The 21,828-nt window shown below is 44.6% G+C and overlaps 1 protein-coding gene across 2 annotated transcripts in view; it reads right to left on the bottom strand.

Moving 5' to 3' along the window:
* The window catches only part of SH3PXD2A (SH3 and PX domains 2A), a gene marked incomplete at both ends in the record, with an annotated part of 225,476 nt that overhangs the window by 112,570 nt on the left and 91,078 nt on the right, over positions 1-21,828 (bottom strand). For both annotated transcript variants that reach the window (XM_079536101.1, XM_079536100.1), the window contains 2 exons: positions 10,345-10,436; positions 18,191-18,267. In XM_079536101.1, coding sequence (XP_079392227.1) covers positions 10,345-10,436; positions 18,191-18,267 — 169 coding nt within the window. The remainder of the gene's footprint in view (positions 1-10,344; positions 10,437-18,190; positions 18,268-21,828) is intronic.

A 21,828-nucleotide genomic window follows, 5' to 3' on the forward strand; every position in this document is an offset into this window, starting at 1 on the left:
GAGCACCCAGGTTACTGATACAGGGACTGCAGAGGTTATGCACAGCCTGAAGAAACTTATTATTGGAATTGCAGAAAGGAAAGTGCTCAGTTCCATTACCCTCATTTACCCAAATTTGCGAGATACACTGCTGAAAAGTCCTGTCTTATAGAAAGCAATGCAGATTGCTGGTAACATGCACTGGTCCTGACTGCAGATTAAAAGCTCCTCCATTTGTTATATCTGAAGTCATTCTCCACACATGGGGTGAGAATCTCACTGTGCCACTCCTGGTACCAGGGCTGTGGCTGGGCTGTCTCACTGTGAAACCCTCCCTGCCCTTTTATTTAGCAAACATTCATAATGACCAAGGAGTCTGTCCACTCAACAGCCATTCTGCTGCTCAGCAGAGATGATGAAAGTTACCCAAATTTTGGGACCATGTGTCAAATGAAAGCCAAATACTCATTTTTGGTAAAACTTTTTAATGAAAACTCTATTTCTACCCAGAGTTGGAGGAAACACTCTACAGCTTCAACCAGGTCTAGCCAAGAGAGGACAATGTGAGGATCTATTCACTAGGAAAAAAGCAAAAGCTATGGCAACATTGCTGATTCACTGCTGAACCGTGACTGGTTCAAGTCTCTGACAAACTCTGTTTCTGGTATAAGTCACTCTCACTTCATTCTCTGCATGCTTGGATGGGAAAGGAAAAGCTTTATCTGTTAGATATGGTGCCCCTTCAGCCCTGCCATCCTACTTCCACAGTTGTTGCAATGGGTTTCTTTCATAAAGCATTTTGTCCCCCAACATTTTTTTCTTCTGTATTTTCAAGCACTGGGTATCTCAGGTTACTAGTGATTTTTTGTGATGGTTCCCAAATGAGCCTGAACTGCTCTGATTTTTCAAGACCACAAGACTGTAATTGAAAGCAAATGTAATCAGACATATACAATGTTCTGAGGTTCACCACAGTGCATTGCAGTCAGCATTACTGGAGTGGCTATTAAAACTTCTTGGAGCTGGGAAGCAAATACAGCTTGCAAGAATCTAGCAAATAACCAGCATTTATTAGATTAGACTAAAGCATTGCAAAGCCACAGTCAATCCTCTATTCGGAATACATCTGAGATCTGTTTAAACGAACAGCTTTCCTAGCTTAGGCCAATTGTTTTAAGAGCCGTGAACGGAAAGAAGGGAATAATTCTACTTTTAACACAACAAATTCTGCAACCTTACATCAGTGTAAATCTCAGAAAGTCCATTACTGTCGACAGGTTCGTTCCAATCAAAATCTGGGATAATTGGAGAAAGAAGGTGGCCCAAACACAAAGGGTATCTTTGAACCCAGACACTGCTTCAGCTGGAGATAAGCAGTAGCAAACCCCTTCCATAAACCTCCTAAACAAAAATGCAAGCACTAAAAGGGGCAGGGGTGGGCTTTAAGTGAATTCCCACTGGCTCTTGAGTCTGCACTTAAAAGCAGGTCTGGGGTTATCTGTGAAATTTCAATTAAATCAAAAGCTTTGATAACATGATAAGTCACTCCAGAGTTTGGAGTCAAAACATGTTGTTATTTGATCCTCCGCTTGTGTTTCTGGGCACAGCCAGCTTGAAAGACAGTCAGCTGCACACCAGTCATGAAGATGGAAAGGGTGGAAATGAATCTACCAATAGATCATTGTGTCTTATATGGCCAGTGCCACTTGAGATCTGGTGTTTTTATACAACCTCAGTCCTAAAGAGGGATCCCCATTATCTCAGTTGAGAGGATGGTGCAAAACAGAGCATCTCAGATGTGTGCAGCCCTCCAGGGCATGGCTTCCTACTGCCACAAACATCTTTTCTTTCTGGGCTTAATACAAACAAGGTTTTAACCAGCAACAGCATTGAGAGCTGAATGCAGGACTTTGTGGACATGCGACACCAAGCCCTGTCCAATGCCCAATGGCATGCACTGGATGTAAAGGGCTGTGCTGGAGATGCCAGAGTTTAAAGTCCTGTTTACCAAGGAACGTCACTTCTGCTTGAAATGCTCCACCTTAAATAAATTGGAAATGTCATATCCATCTGGCCTGTATTACACAGCACTAAAACACACTTAAGCAATGTAAGTTATATATATCCTATACATAACAATGCCTTGTTACATATAGGATAGCATGCACAGCATGATAAAACCTTATCAAATTTAATGGGACATCTTACATTGCCCCCAGTCAGTTCAGAATTGCATATGCAGTTACACTAGGCTTGGGTACAAGAGAAAAACACTCTTTTTATAACCAGGGAGGCCACTCATCTGCAGCAGCATGGAAAATAAAGGGAGCCTCCAGATAAGCAGCATCAGAATTACACAGCAATCAACAATAGGAAGCACAGGGCAGCAAGAAGTCCCATCTGACCCCAGGCGCCAACAGGGGATAATTTATCACCCTGGCAGCAAACGCCCCATTGAGCACGTCTGTCCTCAGTGCTCTCCTCCTTGGAGTGGAAAAAGATCTTCATTAAACAATAGCCGAGCAATATTAAATATAGACATGGCAATGACAAGATGGATTCTTCTCCGTTATATAATTACGTTTATAGCATGAGCTGCCTATTCTTGTTTTTCAGAGACGTGACACACGGGGGATAAGATGGGCTCTCCCCCACTTTGTCATGTTAGTGCAAAGCAATGCCCAGCCCATCCCTCCTGTGATGAGTCAGTGGTGACAGGCAGCCAGTGCTGCAATTAACCTGCTGGCAGGGGCTCCCTGGGAGCAAGGAATGGAGATAAGATGAGGAAGTTGCCATCCCTCTTCCTCTCCTCAGTCTCAGGTTCATTCACCAGGCACATCAATGCCAGACATTGCTCTGCTCCTTACATAGACCTAAATAATTTCAGTGTGCTTATCCACATCGATAATTCAGGCCAAGGGACTACCCCGTTCTGGGGTGTCAAAGCCAGCATCACCAGCCCTACACACAGGCTTTAGAAGATCCTATTTCACTGGCTCAGGGCTCAAGGATAACAGGTGTCTCAGCTCCTCTACAGCCAGGAGATGGAAGAGGATTTCCAATATCACAAAATAAGTAAATGAGGCAAAAAAGAGCAGACTTCCGAATCCCCTCCATTAACCATTAACCTTCATTTCTCTGGGAGGAAGGAATTTCATGGGTTAATTTAAACATTAACCGAACTATTACTTTCTAATCTATAAAATAGGCATCGGCAAACTTATCAGCAGTGACTGTTCCTTTAGGATACGAGGAAAAATTACTGAACAGGAAAAAGGCCCTCAAGCCAACAGCCCTAGCATTTGGGTTTTCTAAAGGCAACGTCAGCTTTTCAAAATACCTCTTCAGTCCCAAATCTTTTCTATAGAAAAAGACTTGTCTCAGATTTGTAAACCTTCACTAACTCTGACACTACTGCTATGCTCAGTCCAGACAAGCCAGTTCCCAGCAGCAGCAAAGCAGGAGCCTGTTGGCAGCGCTCTGATTTCGGTTACATTCGGATGCATTCAGAATAAGTCTGGTTATTTTAAATCCATCCTGTGCCTGTGACAGCACACCACTTTTAAACCCTGCAGTGTGGTCATAGCCAATCCAGGCAAGAGCTATTTCTGTGTGCCGGATGGCCAGTGCCAAGTGGCATTCACTGGGATACCTTCGTGCTGTGTCCTTTCACAGACAGATCTACAAAGCAAGCACAAGTTCCAAATGTGACACTGAAGGCAAGGAATACAAGCTCTTGCTGTCCAGCAACAGCAGTGCTGTATGCTGTTCCAACTGCCATTCCTCCACATCTTTTTGTTGTTGGGTTTTTGGTGTTGTTGTTTGTTTTTTTTTTTTGTGGTTGCTGTCTATTTCATTTAATATGCAGTCTGTTTTTCCCCAGCATTTATTGTGTGATATTTATCTACATGCAATTTCCCTTTTATTTTTTTGGCCAAACAGCGGAAAGATTCAAATCTCTCAGGCAGGCTGCACTACCTCCTGGTAGCACTGAGACTGCAGCCAGCAGAGAGTTTCAATACCCTCCATTTGATATGCAGCCCAAATCATTTATACGTTGCGAACAAAAGGAGAAATTCCCATGTGAAACTAAAGAAGAGGATGAGTTGTGCATGTGTTATTTCCTTTTTTTCCATACCTAGAGAGCGCTCCATCCATGTGTTGGTTTTGTTTAAGATAACCATCTCTGAGTAAGACCTTCCCAAGGATCCTGGCAGCAGGCAGTGGTGGAGGCCAGCAGCCAACAGGGGTATCTGGAGACCATCTGACGGTGACCTCGCACTGCCAGGACCCAGCAGTGCTGCTGGGGCAGCAGACTCACCACAGCCACAGATTTCTGCCACCCCACACTACGGGCATCATGCTGTGAAGCACTTTCATTTTCACAACAAATTTAGGTGTCGAGGATAAACATTTTGGAGCAAACGTTCTTCTAAAAAAGGCACATTTGGTGCTCTGCTGAGCCCAGATGCTCAGAGACCTGTGGCAGCTCATTCCCACAGCAATCCATGTCACTGGATGGCTGGGGAGGGGCAGCCAAACAAGGTGTTTGGCAAACAGCCTTCACAGGTTGTTAAATCCTTACCTACCCGAATCTCAGCAAAAGTGATTGAGCAATTTTTTGAAATATGAAACTCTTCTTCCCATCAGAACAATGGATCTTAACTGTCTTATCTTCATGTCAACTTTTTCAGACAAATATCAGATACATCTTTCTTTTTTCATGTTCTGTGTATTATGACTTACTTCCCAGATGGTGAATCACATGAAATTAAGACTTCTATCATTTGCTGATTTTGCATTTCTTAGGGAAATTAACTTCCATTCCGCATCTCTCAAGTGGAATGAATTTTCCTGAAAAAATGCATTCATCGAGAGATCCCAATACTACCACCAAGTAGGGACTGAAATACTGATTGTCATGAGATGGTGCTGACTGCATTCCTAAATGATGGGAAAATTCTCTCTTCTGTAAGCCCTGTAATAAAGATTAATCCCAAACAAAGAACAGCGGCCTTCCTCGCGGCACATCTGTTCAGAAACTCCACTCCCAAATGTGTCATGAAACACTATTCTAAATGGATGGAATACAAGAAAAATAATTAGCTTAATATCAAACAACTGAGAATAAAGATAGATGTTCTACAGATGAAAAACTTGCCTCCTCTTTCAATAGATACTGCAGGGCAGATCATTTGGGAACCTGGAATAGTCATATGTAACACAGTTAAGTTAATGGATAGAAAACAAGTCTATCGGGGAACTGTACTTTAGCACTTCCAAACTCACACACTAAAATATGATTAATGTATTACCATGGCAGCTTCTTTTCAGATTCCTTACAAGAAGTTTGTAACAGGTGAAGAAGAAAGGGAGAATCCAACTTGCATTCACTGCCTAGCATCTGCGACCTGGAATGGGACGCTAGGATTTATGCGATGGACATATGATGCAGAAAGGCCACAGCTATGCAATAAATTTCTGTACTTCAGTAAAGAAACTGCCATTAGCAAATGCATTTTCTGCATCAACCCACAGAGTATTATCTCTGTACTCAGTTAAGTGCCCCACTGTCTGGATTTGTATATTGTTTTAAAATCACTTCATGACTTTCAGAATAAAATATTCTCAGATAATAAATGCTGCTTTAAACTCAGTTGTTAATGTTATTATTGGTGGTTTAAACAGAAATCCTGTTTGAGCCTGCCCGAATTTCTGCAGGAGGAGGACTGCAGAAATGCACCAACGGATTTTGGTCTGCTTTTGATATTGGAGTGAGACCAGAAAGGAAAATGAACACTCATGTGATCAGTCTGGCTGTGATATTTTGAATCAAACAGCAAAAATGCCCTAAAAGCAATAGACCGTACGCAATGCTGAATTGATTAATACTCCTCTTTGGGTATTTCTGTTATTTTTTGTAAAAAAAGAATGATTAAAAAAATGGTTTCTGAGATTCTGTTTGTTGACTGTGAGCCCTGGCCTGACCTTAGCCTCAAACCCAAATCCCCAGTAGAAGTCTGAAATTAATCTACCTCTGGCTTAGTTATTAGTAATTATAATTATTAACAGAAGCATCCAGGAAATGAATGGCTTTCAATGACATGGTGTTTTAATGTAGAATGCTGGAAAAATAAAAACAGTCCTTTCTTCTTTCTTTACAGTAACTTTTCCCATAGCTCTCTTACAGAGGACATGTTTTCACCGTGGGGAGTGGTCCAAGATTGCTCCCAAACTGTGCCACAGAGGATTTAGTGTCCTCTGAAGGTCTATCCCATGCTGCACAAAAGGAACCTGCTGTTGTGAGCTACCTGGCCCAGCTGCAGCACCGCTGTAGGCACAGCCCAGCTATGCTCTCTGGAGACACCTCTCCAACTCTGCCTGCAAGCTGCTGGACAAGGAAGATTTTTAGTGGTGCTGAATGGAATACCTTCTGCCTATTGTCACAGAACTCGAAAGCTTGGACCATCACCAAAACAGGAAAGAGAAAACCTAAGCAGCAAATCCAACCCAACAAACTGGCCAGATTATAACTGTGTTGGAAAACCCCGTCTTTTATTATAGCTGGATCGCATGCTGCTCAGCACCATGGGAAACCAGAGTACAGAACACAGCAGTAGTAGGAAACGACCCTGCAGGGAGCAGCCTGCAAGCCAAATGGCTGCAGCCCAGAGAGGATAGCATGCAGGGGCAGTGAGGGATTCACTCCTGGAGGTCAGCTAATTGAACTCCAGGTCAGTCTTTGTCTGATGAAGATGAGCTTCTGCAGAAAGACAGAGCAGGCGATCCCGAAACTAAAGCCCATCTTGCTGCACACAGAAACAAGACACAAAAGCAGCATGAGCAACTCCATTCTGCCATCCCTCGGTGGCTGAATCCCTTACTTGGTGACATTTGCTCTCCTTTAACACAGCCAGTTGGGTGCCATGTGCATGCTACATCGTCACTGCATGAACAATCGCCACACTGAGTGCTAAAAGAAGCAGCTGAATAAAGAGAAAATAATTCTGGTAGCCTAGATGCTGCCCCCAGGCTACCCCCTACCACCCTCAGTGAGATAATGGGGCTGTGAGTGAGGTCCAGGGAGGGCTGATTTCACAGGGCTCAGGCAGTGCTGGCTTGCTCCTTCTGAGGGGGCTTGGCAGAGTACAAAGCAAGGGAATGAATTAGGGATTTCTCTGTCGGACCACACTCCTTCGTGCAGACTCTGACAATCTCCCTTCTCCCGGACCCTACGCAGAGGTCCAGTGAGCCCCACACCTCCTCCATCCCTCCTCAGTCCACAGAAGAAAAACACTAAGATGTTTCCATTGGCTTTTACATCATCTTTTTGAAGAGATTAATCTTCAGTTTCAACAATACATCTTTTGTGAAGCGCTCCCAGCAGAAACCTTAGACACCTTCCCTAAGATCTGTTTGCTTACAGAAGACGAGGTAGGATTTGTTTAAACCCGGCTAGATTAATGTCTTGCAGACATTAGTGAAGTGAGATTTAATCAGGTTATTGCTCTACATTTTCCAGGGAAATAAATCACACTTATTACTAGGCTGGAATAAGTTGCAAAGCCTGGGCTGAGAAAATTTAGGCTTTTTTGTTTTTCCTAGGGTGTGCAAATGGGTAACTAGAAAAACTGCTTCACTGCCATTGAACTGGGAGCTCAGCAAAAGACCCTCAACAAAATGTAGGAAGGAAAAGAGAAAGAAAGCCATAATGGCTAGTGCCCTGCCTGTCAGGTCCAGTCCCAACTCTTTTACTGAGCTCTAATGCCACAGGCCCTGAATCAATACAGAACGCAGGCAGGAGCGTTAAACAGTGTGAAATGCAGATTCCTGAGGTCCATGTGGGATCCTCTCCTGTAACCGTGGAGATCCTACTCCTGCTCTGGGATATGATTCTGTTAGAACATGTGTGTGTCTCCCTGCATCAGACAGAAACTGTGGAATTAAACAACCTCTGCAAACCTTCTTTACCAGACTTAAATGAAAATCATGATGGTCTGCAGGTTCCAGAGTGCAGACATACCCTGCTCCAACACCTTCTGAGTTTGCAGCACATATTTAACAATGAACACACAACTTCATTTTTTCTACTCACCCCCAAAATTTCTCCAAAGCAAGCCTGTCTAGAAAGAAAAAAGAGCAGCTATTTTTGCAGACTTTTCATTTTAAAGCTGCTCCTTTTCTCATTTCACAAACAAAAAACGTTTGCTCTCAGCTGCACTAGCAGTACTTGCTTCAGTACAAATGCCAATATGATCAAAGCCACACATGAGCAACTGAGAAAGTTTGGAAATCAAGCTGCAAACATCCCCTCCTCTCCACTAACATCACAGCTACAGGTCCAACATAAGACAGCTGAAGTCAGTGGAAACCTTTCTGTTATCTATAGGCACTGCATGCACCAAAGTGGCAAACAACCCCCTCAAACTTTATATCCATTTTCTATTGGACTTGATGATCTTAGAATCGCACAGAATCACAGAATTGTAGGGGTTGGAAGGGACCTCCAGAGATCATCGAGTCCAACCCCCTGCCAAAGCAGGTTCCCTGCACCGGGTTGCACAAGTAGGTGTCCAGGTGGGTCTGGAATATCTCCAGAGGAGACTCCACCACCTCCCTGGGCAGCCTGTTCCAGTGCTCCGTCACCCTCACTGTAAAGAAGTTCTTGCACATATTTGTGCAGAACTTCCTATGCTGAAGTTTCTGGCCGTTTCCCCTTGTCCTGTCTCCACTCACCACTGAAAACAGTCTGGCCTCACCACTATGGCCCCCACACCTTAGATACTTATAGACCTGGATCAGGTCCCCTCTCAGCCTTCTTTTCTCAAGGCTGAACAGACCCAGTTCACTCAGCCTTTCTTCATAGGAGAGATGCTCCAGGCCCTTCACCATCTTTGTGGCCCTCCGCTGGACTCTTTCTCTGTCTTTTTTGTACTGGGGAGCCCAGAACTGGACGCAGTACTCCAGATAAGGCCTTACCAGGGCAGAGTACAGGGGGAGGATCACCTCCCTCGACCTGCTGGCCACGCTCTTTTTAATGCACCCCAGAATGCCACTGGCCTTTTTGGCCACGAGGGCACACTGCTGGCTCACGGCCAACCTGTCGTCCACCAGGACACCCAGGTCCCTCTCCTCAGAGCTCCTCTCCAGCAGCTCATCTCTCAACCTGTACCGGTGCATGCAAATGAAAATCATACAAATCTTAGAGGCCTTGTCCAACCTTAATAGTTCTGTGAGTCTACAGGAAGTTGTAGAGAGATGGGGGTTGGTCTCTTCTCCCATGTAACAGCAATAGGATGAGAGATGATGGCCTTACGTTGTGTGTTGGGAAAAATTTATTCTCAGAAAGAATGGGGAGGCATTCGCACAGGCTGCCCAGGGAGGTGGTGGAATCACCATCCACGGGGGTTTTCAAGAACTGTGGAGATGTGGCACTGAGGGATGTGATTAGTGGGTATGGTGGGGATGGGCTGGGGCTGGACTAGATGATCTTAGATGTCTTTTCAACCTTAATGATTCCATGATTCTGAGATTATTACTGGGCTGTGCTAATACAGGTGAGACCAAATTATAGAAACACTGCCTGCAATCAGGTTTCAAATCATGCCACAGAGCTGCACAAAACACAGTGGAAACAAGTCAACGTATTACTGAAGAACACAACCAAATATATCCTGCTTGTTATACAGGAGAAAAGGAAACATTATGCAAGGCAGCACAGTTGCTTGTAAATACTCTCTTGCCAATGCTTTCCCTGGATAAATTAGTTCTCTGAACTGTGACAATATCACCATGAATCAGCTTGTCTATTCCAAGGTGAAGGCTATGATTCTGCTTTGTGTTCAATGGAAACTCTTTTCCCAGCCTTTTTCTTAGCTTCCTGCTTAGAAAGAATAGGCTCTCCAGACACGATTTTGGATTTGGATCACAATCTTGCTCCCTTCAGATAACTAAAGGGAGGGCAGGAATACATTTAAAGTGGGCAGGAGTACATTTAAAGAAGCAGCTGGTAATTATTAGCTGAGTACTTACTGGCAGGATTTCCCCCTGCTGCTGTGCCAACTAAATGAGTCCTTGGTGATAATTATCAGGTAAAACTCACAAGCAAGGGGAGGTTCCCTCATTAGAAACATCAGCAAGAAACAATGCAAAAGTGGGCGGGGGTGGCTGAAAAACGTGTTTGAGGGCTGCTTGACTTCTCTGTCCTCCACACACCCAAGTGGTTATACGTAATTGCTGGGCATTTTCTGAGGTACTCCTTGAAAGCTACAAAATCTGTTCCACGCTTACAGTAGCATTTAAGTGAATGACCTTCATCTTTCTTCTAGCCAACCAAGAAGAACTGGAAAAGCATGCAGCACTTACTCTTTTGGAGGGTTGAGGTCTTCTGGACGAGCCTCAAAGAACCTGAAGACTTCATCACACTGTGAAATGTGAGGGGGAAGTCGAACTAGTGCCTGCAGAGGGAATCAAAAGGGAGGGAGAAGCACTTAGAAAAGCCAACTTAAAAACATGGCCTCAAGTATTTAAACTACCAAGCAAGAAGTAGCAAAACAATCTTGGCAGGAGGAAGGAAATAGAAAAGGAAAGCATCAGGTCCAGCTACTTACCTGAGAAGAAAGGGAATTGCACAACTTGACTGCAAATGTCAAGTAGGAAGTGATGAATTCAGATAAGTGATGGTACCTAGAGTTGGCCAGTGTCACCTTCTGCTACGTGTCCAAGAGCAGGATTCAGATCACGTGAGCAAAAGCATTACAATGAAATGATTAAGTACTCTGTGGCAGGGACTTTGTGACAGGTTTGAACAGCACCTCAAGGCAATGTGGCTAGGGTTTAGAAGCTCTTAAGTCAATGCATACAAATGCAAGCAATGAAAATCTGCGGACTCAACACCTACTCATACAATGAATTAATGTTCCCCATAAAGCTTCTGTTTAGCACTGTCAATATTTTTCTGTTTTAGCAGAGTTTGCTAGAAAACAAACAAAAGCACACAATTTGTTCCTAAATTAATAGGAAAGAAATTTGATTAATTGCCTGCAAAAAAAAAAGAAAGAAAGAAAGAAAGAAAACAAAAGGCCTGGAGGCTATTTGTGCACAAAGGCAGCTTCACTGCAGTGCGTCCTGGCTAACAATGTCCATGCACTTTGCAAGATACAGATATGCAGCACTTGTCACACTCAGCAATTGTGAGTATAATTTGGGAAGAACCACTCTAACGTGGAAGTGGATTGGAAACTCGTGAGACAAGTACACAAGGCAGAATCATGCTGTGAATTTGCTGCCCAAGCTATAGATCCTGACGGTGCCCAAGGAAGCCACGCATCCATCCTCAGCCTGCAAACAGCAGCTTCATGTGTCATAATTCTGAGATTTACTGCAGAAGTGACCATTAGGAGAGGAAAAGAAGCTGGAGTTAACCTTCCCCTCTGCTAAGTTATGGTGAAAATAGGCCACGGGTTAAATATAGACCAAACTTCTTAGAAGTGCTGTAAACCCATTTGACAAAATGAGATTGCCTGGCTCATCTGCTAGTTGGAAGTAGGACAAACAATCTTGAGAGATGGATGAAAAACTACAGCAGAGCTAAACGAAGGTGCATTAGGGCAAACTGGTTATACTAACCCATGAAACATCTGCTTTATCTTGGTCAGACAGCCAAGGAGGCCCAGCCAAAGCATGAAGGCAGGACGGGCAGTCTGCTAATGCGTCTACTTCTAGGCAAACTTCAGAAGAGAACAAATTTGTTTCCTAGACTACTCCTGCTTGGGGACATCAAGTAAAATAGTCCCCCCAAATAAAAACCCTAATCTGAAGCAGCAGTTTCCAGTATTACGCAACCTGATCCTGTTTGAGGTGGCCTGAAGCTACAAGATGACTGCTTCCAGGCCTAAAGCTTACATTTTCCTGCTTGAGGGATACCATACAAATGCAGGGAAAATTCATGTGATATCAACAAACCTATGAAGAAGAAGCTGACTTGGCCTGTTCAGTGTTCAGCAGTCATTGAGAAGGCTTAGAGCAGATAAGAGGAAAGGCTACTTGTAACTGTTCTACAGAGCAGAAGAAAACACCTTGTTTTGAGGAAGCAGCATCAGCGGCAGAAGCCTGGCAGTAGCTGGGCATGGCTACACAGCACTGCTGGATCCTGCAGCTAATGCAGGATCAAGTGTAAGAGATGGAAAACTGAATTCCTCTACTTTGAATGAAAGACACCTCAGCTTCCATTGCTATCCAAGTCAATGCTGCTGTTATGCTCAACAGTGTAAGAAAGCTCTCTGCCTTTATTCCTGGTGCATATAAGCAGAAACAATACTGGGAAACCAGCAAATGCCCAGGGAACAGTAAAGATTATGGCATGCTGAAAGAGAAACACTGCATCACCTCAGACACCACAGCACGTTTTATTCAGCTGAATCCCAACCAGGAGATAGACTTATGCAGAGCAACACTGTTGTCTGAAGACCAGTATAGGGAGCCAAGATCCATTGCTGGCTCCATTACTAACGCCCTTCTTGGTTTGGACAGGTTACTTAACCTCATTCTATGAAATTCAGCAGGGATACATCTTCTGTTATCCATTTAAAATGCTGAGCAATAACACTTACCTAATCTGCTGAAAGGTTACAAGGCTCAGATATTTAATATCTACAGTGTGTTTTGAAATCTCTAAGGGCTTGATCTTGTGCAGTCAATGGGCCAACAGCAAATGATACATATCATTACTAGAGAAACATAAATACCCAAGTTAAATGTATCACAGGGGGTCCTGGACATCAGACACCTTCTCAAAGAAACATCACTTCTCTACATGTTGCAGGTATTTGCCCTTCTTAAAAAGCGGGCTACAGATGTCAGTACTGGATCAGAGCACAGAGTGGGTTTTCAGTGATGTAGAAACACACCAGCAAGCGGCTGTGTTGTTTTATGTTTCTAAATCAGTGGAAACTTTAAGAAATCTGACCCCTCTGACCTGGTGGTCCCCTGTTTGGAAATCTCCAGAAGCATTAAGGTGAGCATCGTGGTCATGCTGAGCTGCAGGAGGACAACTGTTTTCAAACTAAAAGAGGAGATATTTAGATTGGATATAAGGAAGAAGTTTTTACAATAAGAGTGAGGAGGCACTGGCACAGACTGCCCAGAGAGATGGGGGGCACCCCATTCCTGAAGACACCCAAGGTCAGGCTGAATGGGGCTGTGAGCACCTGATGGAGCTGTAGGTATCCCTGTTCAATGTAGGGGCGTTGGACCAGATGGCCTTTAAGAGTTCCCTCCCAACTCAGACGATTTGATGATTCTATCATTCTAACTGCAAAGGTCCTCCTTAGCTTTTCTCCTTCCCAGGCAGAGAGCAGTGAACAAGAACCAAAGAGCTGAAGCTGTTCCACACACAGCCACCAGCTCACGAACCCTGGGGACACAGTGGCCCTGGGGCAGAGCTGGCTCTCATGCTGCAGAATCACCTCCAAGAGCGCTGCCATTTTCAGCCCAGTGAAATGAAAACCACCTGATAATAATCGGCCATCGCATGTTTTTGGGGAGCTCAGGTGTAAGTCTGCAGCCAGTCATTGAGGACATATGCAACATCTCTGCTCCTCTGCAAGGGGGAAATACACATTTGGGCAAATACACGTTCCAGCCAAATGGCTCCAGGCAGAGCTACAGCAGGCTGAAGGCAGGACTGTGAGGTCAAGGAGAGAAGAGGAAAACAGATGGTGAAAGGATGGAAAGGATAGGGATGTGACATTCTTCCTGGTAAGCAGAAAACAGAGGTAAATACATGCAGTTACAAACAGCACACATCCAGAAACAGCAAGGAACTTGCACAGGAAAGGTGAGAGATAAAAAGTGCCAGTGAGCAGAATTCATCCTTATACCACTGCTGAATGTTATCAGTGAGATTCCTTCTTTGGAAGGCGAAGGCAGACGCGCGCTGCTTAGACCTCACACACTCCTCAGAAGATATGCTTTTATGTGCTATTTCGGCCTGTAATGATGTCTGTCTCTCTATATTACAGGTTTCAGACAGTCTCATGGAGACGCAGGTGATTGGAAAAGCTATTAGAAAAGCTGTCACGTCAGGCAGGGCGTTAGCAATCAGCCCCCGGCATCCAGCATGACCGGCTGTCTGCCTCACACAGCACCCACAGCAAAGCACAGCACGGGGTGCACACTGGTGCTGTAGGTCACATGGACTGCAAACAGCTTGGTGGGAATTTATGACATTAAAATGCATGCACACAGATAAAGAAACATGCAGTATTTAAGCGTGCCTTGAGTGCTGCGTGTTGCATTTAACGCAGATACATTTATAAAAACCAGATGCACTGACATGCATTTATGGAGACATGCAGGAGGTGTGGGGATATGCATACAAGGATATTCACCCCGCTGAACCTTTTGTGTCTAAAACTGGAGACTGGTTGCACTTGCTTAACCACTTGTACAACCATTGGAGGAGGGCCAGCCCTCATGGAGGGAATCTATCTGCCGCAGTGGGGACACCCAGCTCTGGTGGTGAATCATGCACAGGGTTCAGGCACCCAGTTTCCCTATGCTCAGTGGGGTTAATCCCAGCTCTGCACACAGAGACAGCTGACTACTGCATGATTACGGCTCCCTGACTTTTCATATTAAGTATCCTGTTCTCAACTGCTTATCATCCCAATTAACAATAATTGGTTGTGGCAGATGTTTAGGAATGGTCATGAGTTCACCAAGAGGGAAAGTGCAATTACCCTAGTTCTCTTCTCAGAACAGAAAAATAATTTTACTTATCTGAAAATGCTTTTTGCATCTGTTTTGTTGAGAGCCTCACATTTCCTCCAAGCTTAAACCCCCAAAAAAATGAATTGTGGAGGCCAGATGGCAAACACTGACAGTCACATCTATAGGTGTCCCTGTTCACTGGAAAGGAGTTGGACAGTTGGACTAGATGACCCATAAAGGTCCCTGCCAACTCAAATGACTCTGTGATTCTATTCAACCGCGCTAGAGACTTGGGAGAAGAGTGCATGGCAGTGACTCAGACTGGAGAAGTGGGGAGATGTGAGAAAAAATAAAGCACTGAGGTGAGGTGGAAAAAGGGTGCAATTTTAGAAATGATTCACACATAGAAGGGGCTCTGACATGAAAGGGCCATAAGAAGCTGGGAAGTGAAGTTCTACACCAGGTACCTAAAGAGACATTGCAAATAATTAACTCTCACTACTGCAGCTGGTCTAAACACGTCAGGATTCTGAAAGGTAGGGTAAAAATGACTGATGAAGTTCAAAAGTTTTCCACTTAAACACTCCATTCTTGACCAGGACCAATGGCTATTTCATTTTAACTCAGCCCTAGCTTAGAGGAAGGTAAAATCTTGAAAGACAGCCTGGACTGAGAGACCAAGAGGGAGGCAATTATGTTTTTTTCCCTTTTTGAAGAGTAAACCTGTAAACTGTCATAAAAGAATGACTAATATTTCCTGGAGTTGATGCAATCTGCTCATTTAATTTTTGTTTAGGGGGTGTGCATTTGGGCACTTTGGAAAAGCCCATAAGCTTCAAGATCCTCCAGCTGGGACAGCATAAAAGTGTGACAAACAGAAGTATTTATGACAAAGGGACTCGTCTCTTCAAAGCTCTCCAGCATAGAGATGCTTCCCTCAGTCAGCACTGACACAAAGATGCCAGCCTGCAATGCTGCCCTGGGTCTTCCCAGAGGGCTGAGGAAGGAGACCGTGGTGGTTTGGTCTTTCTTCCATACAAGGTGATGCACAGTGGACAGGCACACCCAGGAGGTGTATTTGAGAGATCAGAAGCTTATTAAATAAAACGCCTCTAGCAAGACAAGGCTGTGAAGTTGGTATTGCTTTCATATCATCAAAAACTCCAAAAAAATTAAGAAAACCAGGCCCATGGGGCCCAGAAGACATTGAACTGCACCAGGCTAACTCCAAACCTAGAGTTAGTAGAGTTAGGAGGGAAATGATCCAGAGATATCAATTCCAGTGGGCAGCACATGTTTACAGGCAAAACTGAGCTTGTTTGCTAACTCGCTCAGATTACATACTCTCTCAGACATCCAGACCCTCACTTTCACATGTTTACAGAGAAATGCCCTGGAAATCTTTCTCTGTATGTCCCACTCCACTTTTCATCATAACGTTAAAGCTTCCCGAGGCTTTACCAAAAACACTGGCCTGGGTATCTCTATGGTACCATGCCCTCAGCTGGCACACAGCAGCAAAGAACCCAAGAGGCCTGCAGGGCCACAAGGCCCATGCTGTTGGTCAATACTTTCTGCAGGGCTCCCCATATTGCCAGCGTCCCACAAAGTGTGGGACAGCTTTTGCCTGCCTGTCCTTGGTCCCATGCCCGCAGCAGGAGCCACAAAACATCAAACCAGAAGTCAGACGTGCTTCTCAGCCATGCAAATTGCTGTGCTCTGTCAGAGACAACAAAACAACAAATGGTCGAACATTCGCCCCATGCATTTCCCATGGCTCATTTGTGCTTCATCTTTCCAGGTGAAATGGATAGAGTCCTCATCTCGCAAAAAAATTACCACAAACTTTGCATCTGAAGCTGCCTGACTCCTCTATATCCTCATAGATTCCAGTGGACAAAGCCCTGTTGTCTCATGTATTCATTTCACTCTCTCACATCAGATTTTCTCCATCAACTACACCCACATCATTCCCTTTTTTTTTTTTTTTTTTTTTTTTAAAATTAAGCTTGTTGTCTGCCTACTCATTTTAGGACCAGCATGGAACAACTCTGCCCATGATAGCTGGTTGGAGCTTGATGATCTTTAAAGTCTCTTCCAACCCAAGTCATTCTGTGACTCTGACATAAACTTTGTGCTCCTCTTTCAGACGAGCAGGATTAACCTCTCAAAGCAATCCTCCTCCTCTACAGCACTGTGCAATTCTTAATGAGTCAAAACATTCACTGGACAGGCAAAGAAAGGTAGGAAAAAAAAGGAAATTATGCTGAAGAGGGGGATGTGACCCTATTCACAGGTCCCACTAAGACCCATGTGCACCAGCTTTGTGATGCCGTGCTCCTTGGAGGTGAGTGGCAGGGCAGCGCCAGGCTGGGGCTGTCTGGGCACAGACAATGGGGTCCCAGATAAGCAGTTTCCAGCCTGGGGCAGGGGCTCCCTACCAAGTAAATCACTGCTTTCTCTGCCATGCATCTGCTGGGTGAACCCTGACATTCGTCCTGGCTGCTTGCGTCGCGGGCAGTTCCTGTCTGAAGGAGGGAGGCTGGCGAGGCGGTGGGACCATTTTGAAGCAGCCACTTGGCTGTCAGCAGGAAGACAGCATGTTAATTGTTGTGTAGAAAGCCTGATCTCATGTGATAAGACTTCGCTTACAGCTTCCTTGCCCGGGTGAGGCAGAAGGCAGGGGTTTGCTGGAGCCATGTCATCATTGCCTGCAGTGTGCCCCAGGCTCTGCAGGGATCTGCTCACCATTGTGGATGAGCAAATGTCTGACTGGGAACAGAGGTTTTCCCCTCCACGTGGTCTTCTGACTTTTTAAAAATGGAAAGAAAACCTCATGGGAATGAAAAGAGGAAGTCTGGGGTTTAAATTATATGCTGACATGCTCAATACCTCTCCAAAAATCGAGTATCAGTCCTGCCTAGAAATAACTTTTAATCTGCTGTCTGAGGATCAATTATGATCGAATCATGAAGTCTAAGCTGGAAAGGAAAGACCAGGTCACTTAACCCTCTTTTCCACACAGCAGGCTTTTCTGTCCTGTCATAAATTTCCAGGCTTTCACTTCTTACAAGAAAACACCTCTGCAATCCGCCGGTCCATCTCTAGTGCTGTGCAAACCTGAAATTTCCCTCCTGCAGCACAGATAGGCAGGGGAAGAAGAAAATGCCGTCTTTGTTATGGCTCTTTCCCTACTGAACTCTTGCATTCATCAAGGTTGAAGTAGAAATATAATCCGCTTTTATATGAAGATACTGTGCTTATGGATTTTTCTGATTAAATAAGGCACCAACATGGTGCTTCAGATGGGCAGCACAGCAGCTTCATTAATCTTGGTGTTTGGGACAGACCATATTTGCTTAAAGAAGACACCTCCTCCTCCTGCGATGGGCTCAATACAGATGAAGCTCTTGGTAGTGAACGTGGAGAAAGGTGTGGTGCAGCTGATGGCTGTGAGACACCTGGAAGCTCTTCTACACCCTCCCCTGGAGCTCCTTACCCTGCAGTACTCATCAATGGGCTTCAGCCTCTTCACAGCTACATCTCGGACATGGCTCCTCCGGAACAGGATCTTACCTGAGGAGGAAACAGAGAATGGGGGGGGGTTAGGAACATCACCTCCACTTTGGATAGCAAACAGCTGTATATTTTTACATTATTTTGCAAATAATGTGAACAAAATTTGGTTACTGTTCAGTGCTGGTGTTATGCTGGAGCACATTGATATTAAGTTATGAGTCACTTCCACCACGGTGCTGCTCTGGCATGTTGGGACCAGTGCTCCATCACAACCCCATTGCTGCCCACCCAGTCTCCTCCCATGGCATTGCTCTCAGCCTTGCACACAGAGCAGCAGTGCACAAGGAACGAGGTTTGGGTGATAGATACCTTATAAACCTACAGAGGGAAACCAAATAATAAGAAGAACAAACAAGCTCTTTTTTTTGTTCTTTAAAGTGAAAAAATAATAACCTCAGCATCCTTAATGGATGACATCTCTGCAAGTCAGCTAAGATTAAACAAATAGCTGGGTTTTGTGTTATACTACTTGTAACACAGTTTATCAAAATAATCGAGGAGCTGAGTTTCCCCACATACAAGGATGTCATGGAGTTGGTATTTTTTTGGCTCTAAGGGATTTTATCTTCATATCCTTTTTTGGTGGTTTTCTTCTCTTTTTCTTTTGTGCTACATTTCTTTTAATGTATTGAGACAAGAATAAATTATATGTTATCCTTGTGGTGCAGAAACAGTATCTGCCAGCATTATTTAATCCATGAAATGTCTATGTAAAAAAAACCGCAGGCATATATACCACCTCCTGATCCAAACTTCTTCTGCCAGCAGGCAAGAGAGATACTAATCCATAGATGGTGGGATATGAAAATGAGCTACGAGATGAAATCAGATCCCAAATCCGAATATGTGGTTTTGATTTTGTCATGGTTACAGAAGTTGAGAGGTAAATGACACCACTGCCTTTAACAGCCCAGTAACAGAGGCTCTGCACCCTCCTAGGCTCTGCCCCTTCTGTTTGCCTTTCCTCGTTGTCCCGGCTGCTACTCTGTAAACTGTTAAAGCCTTTTGTCCCAGACAGGACAAAGTGCCTTATCAGAGTTGATTTCAGGATCAAACCCATCAGTCAGTTTGTCCTCTGAAGTCATCATTTCAGAGTGCCACCAATCTCTCTGGTTCCATGTGGTTATCTCACCACAAGGCTGGCGCTGAGCCATCCCTGTAGGATGTGATGCCTGGAGGTAACAGCACAGCACACAGGAAACCTTCAATACACATCCAAGGCACTCATCCACGTTTATGTGATTTAAGCAATGGTTGCTACATGTCTACCTCCCTGCACTGCCTGATGCTGGATACACCAAAACCTTGCTGCTTTCTTGCTTCTATCCCGAACAAATGGCGAGAACCATCCCTACTTAGAAAATATTTCTTAGTTTCTCCAGGATCACAATGTACTTGCAGTGCATAACTGCAGTAAGGCTCTTTTCCTAGAAGGGGGCATGGGGTAGAGAACAGACTGCTTCCCTCCTCCAGAAATGCTGCTGTGGGAGACTTTTGCATTTCTTCACAACTTTTATAAATACACTGCAAAGAATAAGGGACATTTTGGAAACATTTGCACTTTTTGGCTTTTCTGTTTTCAGTTCAAGCCATGAGTCAAAAGTAGAACTGGTGACTGTATGAAAACATAAGGGAACCCAAGACTTAAACACATTGAAGATCTACTGCAAATGTGACTCAATTTTCCTAAAAAGACAGTTTACAGGGAGGCCCAGTCTTCAAAGTAGCATAATAAATGAAAGTCTCAGACATAAGAAACAAGATAAATATAATAAAGAACGTTATATTAAACACAGAGTACAAAAAAGACCCCAGGATATGATAAGTCTTCATTCAGTCCTTAAATGGATATGGAAAATATCAGGATGACTGTGGTGTTCAGATGAAGCAAAGCCCAGGAGGTGCTTCCACTTTTATCCCTCAGAAAAAGGGAATTTTCACTCTTCTACTAAAAGCTAGAAAAGGCTATGCAGGGGCTGTGGGGCAGATCTGTGGCTGCCCAATCCACAGCATTGAGAACTGAGATCTGGAGAGGGCCAAATAACTCAGATCAGCATTGCCAAGAAAAAAAAACCAAGAAGGAAACCAGGATGGTCAGAAAGCACATCTTGTTCTGATGGGCAGCGGGGATGGACCCTGACCAGGCAAATATGAAGATGCTTGGGCACAGAAGCCTCCTTGCTGGGGTACAGGCACATTGCTAAGGAGGGAAGGCTTCCCAAATGCGCAGCTTCTCCCCTTCTCTGGGAAGAAAGGCTACACCAACAGAAGCTTGGCTGAATCCATCGTGACCACACAGCAGGAAACACCACAGACCATGTATGAACTCCTACTGTTCCCTCAAGTTCTCCCATTTCTTCAGGGCTGTATGCTCCTCTATGTTTTCCCAGTGGCTGCAGCTGGATGCAGACCCCTGGCAGGGGAAAGCACTGACTAACAAGGTAGCTAGGATCACCCTGGTAGTGAGATAAAGCAACAAGCAGCAGGCAGAGAGCAGAGTACGGCTTGTAAGAGCCCACAGAAAGGAAATCTTGGGGAGGCAGCGGATGGGAGTACGTTGAGCAGCACTGAAGTGAAGCGGGAAGTCCTGTGGTGGCTCTAAATGGGTAATTTCCTTGCAAGGGCGGTGTGCTGCTTTGCGTGCTGCTTGGCTTTTCCTCTGGGTAGTTTCCACATCTCTAAGGAAGGGGCCTGCTTATACACTAGTACATCCCAGAGCTGCTTCCTCTCTCAATGACAAAATGAATTTTACTTCACCTCTTCTAACACTCCTCAGGCACCACAGCCCTACTTCAGGCTCCATTTGGAAGCTATGGGCTGTAAGACAGCACTACCTCATACACCACTTTCATTTACCTACACACACGGCTCAGACCAGGCCAAGGATGAAGAGAATGTGTGTAGGAAGAACACAGCAGACAGCAGCACTGGGAAAGAGAGACATGAGGAAGAAATAGGGCTCCAGTCCTGCTGCTAGTGCAGGATGACAATATTTATTTTTATCCTTTTTTCTTTAAAGAAAATATTATTCCTAGGAAATTAATGTGGATAAGAGGCAAAGTATCAGGTTTAACTTTGTAGGGGACATCTTAAGTCATCCCTTCATCTGTGTATATAGAGATGTAGCCTTTAATTCCATGACCACACACCTCTTCTCCCATAGGACCCAGTTTCCTCCCCTGCACACAGCGGGTACACAAAGTGGGAAGAAGAAAGCTGTCTCAGAGACCGCCAATCTGGCAGCTGCTGATTCTGCAAGCTCGAAGGTATCCTCTGAACACTGCCAGCCTCTCTGTCAGAGGTTAGGGAGTGTCCAAACACAATGTAAAGGGGCCAATGGATAAATGCACGTTCACATCTAATCTTCCACCTAAAGCAGTCACTGCACTTCAGAGGGCTCTAAGAGAAGCAAACCATATGATAAATAGTCAACAATGGACAGCCTGAATACAAATAGGCATGTTAAAAATACTATAATGTCTCATCTGATTTATGTTTATAAAGACATCTGCTGCCTCCAACTATAGAAACTACAGCTGTGGAGACTCCATCAGTCAG

This window comes from Tetrao urogallus (assembly GCF_951394365.1).
Source record: "Tetrao urogallus genome assembly, chromosome: 5".
NCBI lineage: Eukaryota > Metazoa > Chordata > Aves > Galliformes > Phasianidae > Tetrao > Tetrao urogallus.